Below are 12,577 nucleotides of genomic sequence, written 5' to 3'. Positions count from 1 at the left end.
AGCTAACCCTTAATTAAAATTTAGATTCAGTTGTCCTTTAATAAAAGCAGCCATTACTGTAATTTGTTCTGTGGGAAAATCATTGTGAAGCAAATTAAACTGATTTCAGCATGACAGAAAAGATGACTGTAAAGCAAAACGCAGAGTAATAAACAAAAAATGAATGAGGAGGAAAAAAAAAATGGCAAAAATGCAGCAAACAGGTCCAAAGGATGGACTCTAAAAATTAATTAAGAAAAGAATAAAGAAAAAAACAAGAGAAAGAAAACTGATTTGGCAAGCAGATGTTAGAAGGAAGATTTACTTCACACACCAGAGAGTCTTCTGCATCTCTGTGGGATGACTTTGCAAGCGGACCAGCTGCCCTAGAGTCAGCCATTTTTAAGTTGTTCTTCCAGCCTCCCTGAACATCTTCGTTTGCCAATTTATCTGTTCTATTACATTTCTGAGTCTCATACTTTTTCTCGTAACTGGACTTGACCTGTTCGCTCCTGGGCTCTACAAAGGAAGATCCCAAGTCACCAAAATCTTCTTCAATGCTGGTTTGCCTTGTTAAAGTTTTCCTGCGAGCAAGCAATGGCCTCATGCTTTTCCTGCAGGAACAATCAGCAGTGTCTGCACAACAGCTAGATGCAACACTGGCAGAAACTGAATCGCAAGTATATCTGAACGTAAAACGAGATTCTTCTTCTTCACTTCCACAGTCCAGTCCACTGTCTGGGCTTCTTGATAAGGACCGGCTATATTTGTATCCTTTGTCATCTGCAGCAAAATCCTCCATGCCTGAAATTCTGTGCTTGGCTGGGTACCAGAAGTTGTGCTGCTGATCTTGATTGTAGGGCCTAGTTGGTCTAGAGTCTCTAGCTATTGTGGATCTCTTTTTATAGGGCATACCTAAACCCTGTTTGTACAGCAGTTCAGAGTATTCACCATCCTCTTCAGCTACTTCTGGAATACTGAAAAGCTTTTTACTGTGATGTATCTGCTGTGAAAAGTCAGGCTGTTCCAAAAAAGTCGTGTCAGCGGTCTTATTCTTACTGCACTCCTTAAGATTATGTAATGTTAAAAACCAGAGAGGGAACAAATAGTGTGTGACAAAAATAAAATGGGAGGGGAAAGGGAGAAGAAAAGAAAAATAAAGACAGAATTAGTTTTAGAGCAATGGCAAACATAAGACATGCAGCTTATTAAGTGAAAAGGATGTCATGCTTTGAATGAGAATCTGTGAAAAATAAAGACATGATTAAGAAGTTTCTGTGTGTCAGATACAACGAGAGGTCAGTACAGACAACCGAGTGATGCTCTAACAAGAACAGACCCATGCGTTTAAAACAAAGCAATAGAAGCTGCGTACAGATTCCAGCATGGTGAATGAGAATGGCATTAAAACATGGCACTGGTGCTGAGTATGGTCCTTACCCCATGACAAAGTGGAATTGAATTATACTTTGTAACCAGAACCCATATCTGAGAGTGAGAATTCTGCTCTAACAATCTCTCTTCCTTTGCATCTATTATAGTATCCTATACAAGTATCAAATATCCCTACACCTCCTGCCACAGGAGAGAAATAAAAGAAATAAATAAAAATGCACCATTTTAAAAGCTTGGCTTCCAGAGAAAGAAACCAGAGAAGCTGTCTGCCCTCTGATGCCCCTTGGCCTGGCACTGTCCTCAAATCTCCCATCAAAATCTTGTACCTGTTTGATAAAGCCAATATTTGAAAATCAGCAAACCTAAGTAAAAGTCTCTGTTTATACCAGAAGTGGGCAGAAGCTGTCCCATCTTGAATAAAATAAGCATTCTGAACACAATATGCTTTTTGTGTTCTAATTACACAAAACACACATTGATGGGACAGAAGAAACCTACATCGTATCCTTGCTGGACTCCAAGAAGAGACACTGTACGTCTGACCTACCTTAATTTATAAATGTGCATCACTCCCATGAAACTTTTATGACAAACTGCCATAGAAACATGAAAAAGTCAATAAATAAGAGCAGGAATCGTTTTATCTGAGTTCAAGTATTCCTCATTTTAGATTACTCCTCATTACTCAGATCTGGTAACTTAACTCAGTCTTCCCTTTATTACTGCCACCTGTCTTTGATTTAAGGAACCATTGGAGGAAATAACAATCTCCCAGTAAAGCAAGTATATATCTACAAGCAAAACATTTTCTTGTCACTTGAGGGTATTTATTACCTTAAGAGAAAATAATTACAGCTGAAAGTGCATGGTTGGCATACTTTCAGGTGCAAGAGGAACATAAATCTGTTTACACTATGGAAAACCCAGTAAATATGCTTTTTTTGTTGTTGTCGTTAACTAACTGCTGGTATTGAAAAGCATAATTAGACCTTGTAAAAGAAGGGGAAATTACTGAGCACGTTAGGATCAGAATCTGACCTGAAGTATGTATTCAAAACCCTAACAATATGGTGGGCAATGTTCTCCATGTGAGACTATCCATGAGTCCTTCCCCAAGAAGCACTCACACACTAAACCCCACTTCTGCATATTAAGCACCACATACACTAGAGGAGTTACGCCAGCACAATTCAAAATGTCTAAAATGATTTACTCCACCACTTAAGGATCTGGTTAGATATAAAAATTGACAATATTATCATAATGCTAAGGAATAGGGATAATTTCTGAAGCATGAATAACAAGAACAGTTTAAGGATAATTTACTTTAAAGGGTCAGAAGCAGCATGCAGAAGGACTTCAGTTTCAACCTTTATGATAGCAGAAAAATTGAAATACTGATCAATTTTGCTTTTGAAAGTACCCTTCTCATTCCAGATAGCGTCAGAATAAAAGGGTTGAATTTGCAGTACACGAAAGCAGTTACAATGGTCACAGTTCTTTTATATGTGAGAAAATATCACTGTTTTTAATTAAATAACATTAGAAGAAAAATCCACCTGTGCTTTTCCTTATCATTCAGGTTATCCTGCTTGCTAACAGAACAATTGAGTGTATTTGATATACACATAAAAAGTAAATACAAAACCAAACACACTATGGGAAATCTATATTCTGTATTCAGTAAGTTCAACATTCTACATAATTCACATCTTTCATGATGAATATTCTTATATAGTATATAAGCTTATATAGTATATATATATAAGCAGAATTTCTGATTCCTGTTGTCTGATGATTTCTTAATTAGCCCAAATCTCCTCCTCAAAATTGTACTTTAAAGTCAGAGGAAGAGATGGTACTGAAAATAGGGAAAAACTCATCTGACATGAAAAGCCTGAATCGTTCTGGGTGATTTTGTTTTCTCCTATATGTATGTGTGCTTATATAATCAACTAATGGTCTGAGTAGTACTTGCAATATATTGTCATATAAACAAGGGAAAAGATCCCAGATACAGAGCAAAATCTACAACTTCCACAATTACATACAGGAAAGTAGTCAGCTAGCTAAAAGAGTAGATATCCAACAATGGAGAGAGGAAAAAAGGAAAAGAGAAGAAACAAATTCTACACAGCATTGTTATTTTTAATCATCTGCAAAATCCACAACTGACTGAAGAGATGCTTTGAAAGGATAAAAACATGGAGGTACTCTTAAGGTTTCCCTGCGGTCCCACTTACCTTAAGTGCATTGTGTGAAGTCAAACTGACTCGTCGTCTTCCCCCATCCTCCAGCTGCATTTCAGAGTACAGCTCTTCCTCGTCTTCCTCCATAATATCAGACAAATCAGAACCTCTGCTGCTCTCTGTATGGTAGTCTTCGCCGTGGCAATAGTGAGGCTAATCAGCAGGGTGAGAAAGAAAAATCTTTAATGACCAAAGTTAAAATTCCTTGTGCACCACCTATGAGGACCACAAGGACATGAAGGATCTCCATAACTGGCCATATCTAATGCTCATCAAATACTTCAAAAAAATTCAAACATTACTTGCATTTATCTGCAGGTGGTTATTTTCACTCATCTTTACAGTAAGGCAAACAAACTGATACAAAGCTTAGACCTTTGACTGAAGATCAGAATGCAGAATAGCACTTCTTGAAGATACCAGCAGCACATGGGCATCACAATAAAAATATCAAACTAATAGTTTCTTATGTAGAAAACCTCCACAGATTACATCTCTTTGATTTTCTCCGATTATTTCTTTACTAACAAACCACACAGTAAAAGTGGTCTTTCATAAACAATGTAAATGAGCAATACAACTTCAAACAGGTGCATCTCACTAAGCTGTAAACATTTAATAATCAATTTGCACTTAACACACCACAGCTGTTTTACAAGATATAATCTAACTGCTGTTCCTCAGAGTATATTTTTAGTGTTTTAAAGCAATGAGGACCTCTTTCAGCCTCACAAAAAATAATAATAATTCTAATCATATCTGAGAAGGCTTGAAGCCAGACGGATTTCAGATCTAGCCTTGAGGACATAACCAGTAGATAGAAAAGCTTAATCTTCTTAGGCTTCAAAGAACATACATCTAAGGGTTCCCAGACTTCAAATGTTCATATCTGAGCTTTCTGTTTGGTAGAGCTCAGTAAAAAGCAGACACGCTTGAAATAACCTTTGGATGATTGAAGGTCCACTTTGTACGCTTACAGTAGATATACCCCAGTTTGTTTAACTTGGTCAAATATGAAGAACTACATACATTCCATACATTTTGTAAGCATAACATGATTGGATATATTTAAAAAAATGGAAACCACTCTGTGTAAAGATGATACTAAAATAAATCCTGAAGCTCCAGATTTGGAACACCTGAGATTTGGAGCAATATTTAAACATATATAAATGATTGAGCTTCTGTGATGAGTTGAACCAAAACTCCAGAAGGTCTCAGAAATGAAAAATTCTTTTGGCTACATCTTTCTATTCCTTACAGCGTCCTTCCCTAAGTACAGATCATTTTCTGCTAATTAGCATCACAGGTTATAGCTTTTAAGGAATACAAAAATCCTTCCCTCCTTCTGTTTTCCCCCCCACAGCATCCTTTCATACACAACAATAATGCACAATGCAGAAAAATCCCAGGGCCCAAATGTGACATTTCAGTCACATTTTGTTTCACTTTTCTTTCCCATTTATAGTGCTTACAACAGTATAGCATAGTATAACATTCTACAGATATGTGGTACCGAGTATTTGGTTCTCATCAGCAAGTCTAATGCAGCAGTAACAGGACATTAATCTGTTGCCACACAATTATACCACTATAGTTACAACAATTGTTTACCCTGAAGATCTTGCTGAGCTTCACAAAATAACTCGTTTCGTATTAGATAGCTGACACAATAAAAAGACCAGGCTACTTACTTGCTTTCCAAGTTCTGATCCTTTCAAGAAATCATCAACTGAAGCCCCCCTCCTTTTGACATTAGGAGAATCATAGCCATCTTCTTCATCATCTGAGTTAGCGTACTGTGCTGCATTGCTCCTTTCACTAAAAACACTCCTCCTCTCCATCTATCAAACCAACAAAAAAAAGGGAAAACTGTAAAGATGACTCGATCTTGCAACCAATGGAGAAATGGCTAAAAATAAGATATAAAAACTCAAGAGCACAAATTCTAATATACTCATGGTTTAAAGCAATATTAGGAGGCTTCCTCCCCACTCTCCCCTCAACCCCATCCAGAAGTATTTTCTGGAAACACTGTGTAGTTATGAAGCTTCTACTATTGGTCAAAGGGTGATCAATGCTCTGTATGGTTAAAGGCATATTTGCTGAAGATACAGAGTTCTAATATACAATTTCTTCTCAAAACACTGATCTTCAGGTCTGGGAATTTATTAGATGCTCAATAAGGCATATTCTACACACACACACACACACACAAAAAAAAAAAAAAGCATCATTGATGGAAAGTGCTACAATGAATAAAGTAAGCACCAAAAGCTGCAAGAAGAAGTTGGTCCTTACCCTATTGCTCTCTGCAACTCGCTGTGCAGCTTCTCTTGCCATGGCTTTTGCAACAGTATTTGGGACAGGTGTGCCTTGAGGTTGAGGGAGTATTCGGTTTGGTGATGGAGATCTCCTCCCCTGAAGCGAGCTGTGAAAGTTAGGGGCAGGTGGCTCGAGTGTGTGCCCATGAACAGGGGATGCTGAACGAGTCTGCTCCCATGACTCATCTATTTTTAAATGTGGACCTAAATGTTCTTCTTTGGTTTCTGGGGCTCCGGCACTTGCTAATGGCTTAGATTTGGGAGCAGTTCTGGGGTGAGGGGATGGAGGCACCAGTAGGTCAGATGGAATGGCAGCAACAGAAGAGTCCACTGATTCCCCTTGTGCAGAGAGTGTTCGAACAGTAACTTCCTTTGCTTCAAGATTTCTTAGTCTCACTAGCTCCACCAATGTGTTCTCTGCTGTTGGAAAGATCACCTCTGCCACCTGTGTGCGTAAATAAACAACATACTAGCATAGTATTACCCTCCCCTTCAACCACACCAAAGAAGAACCTTCAGAGTTTTAATGCAGAATGAAAGTTAGGGCTCCACAACAATTAGCACCTGTTGCCTTAATTCCTTCCAACTAATTCATCCAAAAGCTGAAATGCATATAGGAAGGGATCTAATGATCATATGGCACAAACAAATGAACGAATACTGCTGAAAAGCAAGAAAGCCTCGCACACATCAAAGTGCCATCACACATTTATTGCCACCTTTGCCTGTCAGCAGAAATCCACCTAATGTAGATGATACCTGCAATGCTGGAACTCACCCGTTGACCTTTTGCATAAACACCATAGCCTGTGACATTGGCACCATGGGAGGTCCCTGTTGCTGTCAGGGCTGGTGGCTTCCAGGACACCTGTATGGTTGCTTGGGTGGACCCGGCCCGGACAGTAACATCTTGAGGTGGAGCTGGAGGACCTAAACAAAAATGTTAATAGACAAATGAGGCGGAAAAGGCACCCAGAATGAAAAATGGCTGCAAGTGACTTTTTGGTATGTATCTTTGCGCTGAATGCATGTTGCATTCATAGAAATGACTGGAATTCTGCTTCACAACCATCAGTGCCTCCTAGTCAAGATCCACAGGTCAGAAGCACAGACACAAAGGTGGATGCAAGGCAGAGCTGGGACCTTTTCAAACCAGCAGCATGTTGGTGTAAAGACAACTGGATTCAACATCTTTCTATCTGCACTGATGAAAAAGATATATCTACTAACCTTTTAAGGCAGTTACCGTACATTAGAGAAATAGTACACCAAGTACATCCTTAATTAAAAGACATCATTAACCTACTATAAATAGCTTTACTTTGGACAGGAACCAAAGTAAAACATCATACAGTTTATTACTTCATGAATATTTCAGGCATCCTGTTCTGTTAATTTAACAGTCAAACACTGGGAAGCGTTTCATGATAAAACATTTCAGAAGCTGGTTTCAGCAGCAGCCATCCCTGGGTAACAGCTGGGAGAACACAGACCTTAGTAGCCAAGAGTTTGCTTTTTCCATTGAACAAAGCACCTCCAATTTCTGTTCATCTACTGAGACCAAAAGCTACAAATATTCTGCATGGTGTCACTGCTCCCAAACAGATCATACACGTGTAGGCAGAACATGAAATTTTTCCTTCTAACACCAATTGCACCTAATGTATTTTTAACTAACAAGACCGAAACACATAAAACTAACCTAACTCACCTTTTTCCCATAACAAGATTTTGATTTATGAGTCAGTTTCATCCTCCCTGTTTTGCTGACAGCCTCCACTACCTATTCACTATCTATTCTTCAGTTTAAAGGAAGAAGGCATCTGATCTATTCCAGTATCTTGTCTCTGTCAGTGATATTCATTGCTTTTGCAGGAAAAGACACCTTTCTTCTACTCTCTCAAACAAACAATCCCCAGAGACTTTATTTCTACCTTTGGGGCCTGTAACAGAGATTGGCTTAATAAAATGCAATGCATCTCAACAGAAAACATGTCATTATTGCTTTAGCATGCTTTAGCATGCTTCAGCAACTAGAGGGAGTAAAAGACTCTTAAAGAGTTCAGCCTGAAAAAATCTCACTCAAAAGGCCTTTTCCAAATAACAAAGAAGTCAAACAAATGTAATTCACCATACAGCCAGTACCTCCAAGAATAGTAACTGTTTCCTTCCAATGCTGTCCATATGAATGAAAATAAATTAGTACCAGAACTAATATTATAACTAGACTAATTAAAAACAAGTGGAGATTATTCTGATAAAGCACATTCTAGGATGCGATGATGTTCTGCATGTCTCTCTTTAGCTTATCTCCCCAAAATGTACCCAGGAACAAGGGAGAGAGTAAGTAACTCAGGAGAGGGATGAGTCACAGGTAACATTAAGCAATCTAATAGTCTACAGCCTGTTCATGAATGTGACACTGATTACAGCATAAAGCTAAGGGTAGGCTAATTTATCTGGAATTTTCACAGAAATGTAACTGGAGTATTTGGGATAGGGAGAAAGATACCAAACCTGCTGGCAACGTAGAAAATTCCACAAAGGCTTCTTTTTTTTCTCGTTGTTCTAGGGGAAGCTGCCAGGGCATCTGATGGGGCTTTGCCATGACCTTCACCTTGTAGGCCATATTGGGTTTCAAATTAAAAAAGTGGTACTTGTAGCTAGCAGCTTTGACAATGTCAAACTCTTCTTCATTAAGAAAAATGACATGACTGTAATTACTGTTTGTAGGGAGCCAGGACAGCTCAGCAGAAATCTGGGTTATGTTGTCCACCTTAAGATTAGAGGGGGCTACAACGACGTCCTTCCCAACTAACAAAGTGCACTGCAGTTCATCTGAGTTACCCTTGTTTGTAATGCTCTGAATTGAGATTCGGTATGTACAAGTAGAAATGTTAAGCTTTTCTATAAGAGCTTTCGTTCTGCTTCCCAAGGCTATGTTCATCCGTACTTCCTTGTCAACCAGAACATTATAGCTGTTAATGGTTCCCCATCCGGGTGGCACTACTGGCGGCTCCCAGCCCACAATGACACTTTTGGCTAGTTGTTTAATAAGGGTGATTTTTCTAGGATAAGGCACAATGTCTTCTCCAATTTCATCAATGTTCACATCCAGAGTCCCTGCACCGTTGCTGATTACGCTAGAGTCTATGTGACTTGGTGGACTTATCTCCAGGATATCTCCTTCCAAAGTAGAACCCGAATGGTTGATGAAATTCTGATCCTGTTCACTGCTTAACGTGCTCGATAAACGGGTCTCGTTGTCTTGAACAAAATCCACAAAATTCGAAGGGACTAGTCCTCTCTGTCCATCTAGAAGCTCCCCTGGTGAGAAAGAAAAATGTCACTGAAGTCCTTGAGGAGAATAGCTCTTGCATGGTAATGTCCTGCAGTAAGTGCATAAAATAGAGGTGAAAACTGTATGCGAACAGCATTTAGAGTTTGAGAAAGTAAAAGTTCAGCATAGCAAAAACCTGGAAGTGCCAGTAAGCTTTCTTGTCACCTTAAATCTACCAAGCAGGAAAAGCTGTCAATATAAAATGTCTTATAATTAGCTATGCCTGCAAGGAGTGGGCTTTGTTGGTACAGAAAATCTGTATAATTAACATATAATTAACATAATGACGATAGGGCTAATTTCAGCAACTGATTTGATAGTAGATGAAGGAGAGCACAGGGAGTGTGTTTGACAGTTGAAATGATTTAAATCTGCATCAATTAGCATGAATATACAGATTCAAAAAACTACCTTCATAAAAGCCATCTTCATCCATATCTCCATACACATAAAGGTACTTTCCTGCCGTAAGAGGGAGCTCTGCTTCTGGATTTTCATTTGGTCCATCAAAAGGGTTATAACTGCAAAGAAGCACAGATGAAAAACATGCAAGTATACTTACAGCCCCAACCCCCATATAACTGGATACTAATGTGAAAAAGGTGTGCAGTTCTAAGGCTACCTTAGATGGTCATGCAATCTTTTTTTATTACCCTGCCCTAAATCTCCATTTTGAAAAAGGAATTAAGGAGATATCACTTGGGAGAGCTCTTCCAGTCCTCATCTTCTCCTTGTTCTATATGACAGTCTTTATACAAGTTAATGAATTTCTAGAAATGAGTTGAATACATATGAAAACAGTAAGCTCCAGCTAAAGAAAAATACTTATAGACAAAACTTGATATCAAGTGTTTAAGCATATACTCATCCCAGAGTGTGAATAGCTGCAGCCTGTTACTTAACTGCTCAAAGAGTGCTCAAAGGAAGAAGGGACACAGACTGTTGATCCACCTGCCAAAACTTCACTGCTAAAAATATACTTGCATCTGGGTTTTGACCAGGAACAAGAACTGGATCCAGCTAATGATTTTTGTTACCTATAACGTGCAATACAAAGATGGACTTTCCCAGAATATCTCTGCTTCGAGGTATTGGAATTCTGATCATTATCCATCTGTAGAAGAAAAAAAGAAAAAGATTTCCATAAGTTTCAGGCATCATCCTCCTGATAGATGAAAAAAATCAAAGTGCATGCAATTAAAAATATATATATAATTAAAAAAAAAAAAATCTGATGTGAATCAAAATTGGTCAGTTTTACCTAGAATGGTTTAGAATACAGTCTGGACAGAGTGAATACTGAAATACAACTTTCTGGCCTAAACAGGTCCCTGCTTGGTTGCCAGTATGGATGAAAAGTGTCCCAGAAAAATACTAAAGCAAGCCACTTTTCTTCATAATTAACTCTTAAGGGATGGGTTAAGCTTGCTAGGAAAGCACAGTACACCCCAATGCACCACTTTCAGTGAAGTGGACAACAATAGCTATCAAGTATCGTGTAGCTTTAGACATGCAGGCAACTTTTGAAGGGTATGTATTTGCTTATCCATAAGCCTCAGATACATCTGTGAAATTCCAAGACTGAAAATCTCAGTGAAAATCCCACTGGTCACATTCCCAATTTGTCCCAGAAAATATGAATTTTCATGTCTTTTCTTTTTAAACTTTGATGGATGATCCTGTGTCAGTCTCTGAAGAAGAGAGATCCTGGCCCCATACCATGTATTTCCAGAAATAAATTTAAGAAGACTCACGTCTGAATCAAATCTGCATCTTGGGGTACCAGATCTTGACTTGGACAGGAATGTAGGTTTGACAGACAATTGTTCTGGTTTGTCTCCAGATATTTGAAGGGGACGTATAAACTCCGAAATTACACAACGACTTCCAGAAGGACTTTCATGACCTGGCAGTGAACGAAACACATAAGAGAATAAACGATTGCTTTCAAAAGAAACATTGGTAACTAATAACAAGAAGGTTTTTGTTTGCTTCTTGTCCTGTATTTATCCCTGGATATATGTGTGCAGGATTGGCATCTGCATTTCCTGTCCAGTTCTGCCAAAAGCTTGGACAGCAATATTTTGCTACGGAATTACAAGCTTCCCAGACATGTCACTAAGAACTACCACTGGAACCTCTTTACTACATTGAAGAAAGGAATAACCTCCAAAATATACAATCAGAGTTCTTTCTTACTCCTTAGTTCCTTAGTCCAATATGATTAATTTTCTCTGCAACACTGTAATTTATAGCAGGATAGCTTAAGCACATTGACCAAAAGGAAACATAAGTCATCACACAGAAGATTAATTACAACCAGCCCTGCTTAGGGCAACCCTCTGGCTGGTAAAGGATACACTTTTTACTCTTGGAATCTTTCTCATATATATAACAGAAAAGTCATCCCCATTATGAAACCTTTAGCCAATTTAGCTCCTTCTGTTTGCTGTTAATGTGCTTGCCATACCAGCCTGCCAACGCCGAGCTTATAAATAATTGGTCCAACTGTGCTTACTCATTCAAAGAAAACTACTGTTTGGTCTGATGGCTCCTGGATTTTTCAGGCCTTGTTACTAAATTAGTTGTGCTACATACAGAGTGTGCAAAAAAGATTCTTTGCACACATATAACATGATGCCCAGGATAGGAACACAGACTACCAAGAAGAACTCCAGGAAAAGCAAGATATTCAAAAATCCTCAGTTTCTTTAATTTTTTGTTTTCCTACCAGCCCAGTAGGGCATATAAAATTTACCTTGAGTTCTTAGTAGACACTATAGGAGAGGAAACAGTGCAATTCTTCTTGATTACCTTAACTTTAAAATATTTTTTGATTTGAAAATCCTATCCCTGGAGACATCAACATCTAATCCTGTTGTTAATAAGGAAATTTCTACTAAATTCTTACAGTCATCAGATAATGTCTTTTAAATTCTCTATTTAATGCACTTTAATATCATTTGTAGCACAGCAGTGAGTCTACAAACAGCTAAAATTTTGCTTTTCAAAATCTAAGCTATACGAACTACGAAGTTATTGAAGCGAAATGAAAGGAGGATGTCACCTTGGTTCCTTCTGAGTTGGTTTCACAGTGAGCGTAGCACCCTTCAACAAAAATAAGCACTCGTCTATAGTGGTAGGGAAATGATTTGTGATTTCTAGGCCTTAAGCCTAAGAATTTTTCTAGAAGCTTAGGAAGAAAAAATAATACTAATAAGAAAAGGCTATTTTGTCTCTGCAGTTCCTCTTTCTATCTGTTTTAAAACAATTTGGGGAGGATTTGTAAG

At 38.3% G+C, this 12,577-nt stretch overlaps 1 protein-coding gene across 50 annotated transcripts in view; it reads right to left on the bottom strand.

Moving 5' to 3' along the window:
• Positions 1–12,577, bottom strand: part of RIMBP2 (RIMS binding protein 2) — a 96,400-nt gene that overhangs the window by 17,293 nt on the left and 66,530 nt on the right. For 30 of the 50 annotated variants that reach the window (XR_014931952.1, XR_014931953.1, XR_014931954.1 and 27 more), the window contains 9 exons: positions 11,042–11,193; positions 10,325–10,401; positions 9,699–9,808; positions 8,465–9,274; positions 6,726–6,877; positions 5,925–6,392; positions 5,318–5,467; positions 3,618–3,776; positions 314–1,045 (listed from right to left, as the gene is read on the bottom strand). Coding sequence is in view for 45 of the 50 variants with exons in the window: in XM_085509437.1 (XP_085365563.1) it covers positions 314–1,045; positions 3,618–3,776; positions 5,318–5,467; positions 5,925–6,392; positions 6,726–6,877; positions 8,465–9,274; positions 9,699–9,808; positions 10,325–10,401; positions 11,042–11,193 (2,810 nt within the window). In the remaining 5 variants the exon portion in view is untranslated. The remainder of the gene's footprint in view (positions 1–313; positions 1,046–3,617; positions 3,777–5,317; positions 5,468–5,924; positions 6,393–6,725; positions 6,878–8,464; positions 9,275–9,698; positions 9,809–10,324; positions 10,402–11,041; positions 11,194–12,577) is intronic. The other 20 variants (XR_014931955.1, XR_014931956.1, XM_085509452.1 and 17 more) reach the window with 1 other exon arrangement.

The sequence above is a fragment of the Coturnix japonica genome, chromosome 9 (genome assembly GCF_054131305.1).
Source record: "Coturnix japonica strain WE chromosome 9, WE-NBRP24, whole genome shotgun sequence".
In the NCBI taxonomy this organism is placed as follows: Eukaryota; Metazoa; Chordata; class Aves; order Galliformes; family Phasianidae; genus Coturnix; species Coturnix japonica.
This window is presented reverse-complemented; position numbering and strand designations above follow the sequence as displayed.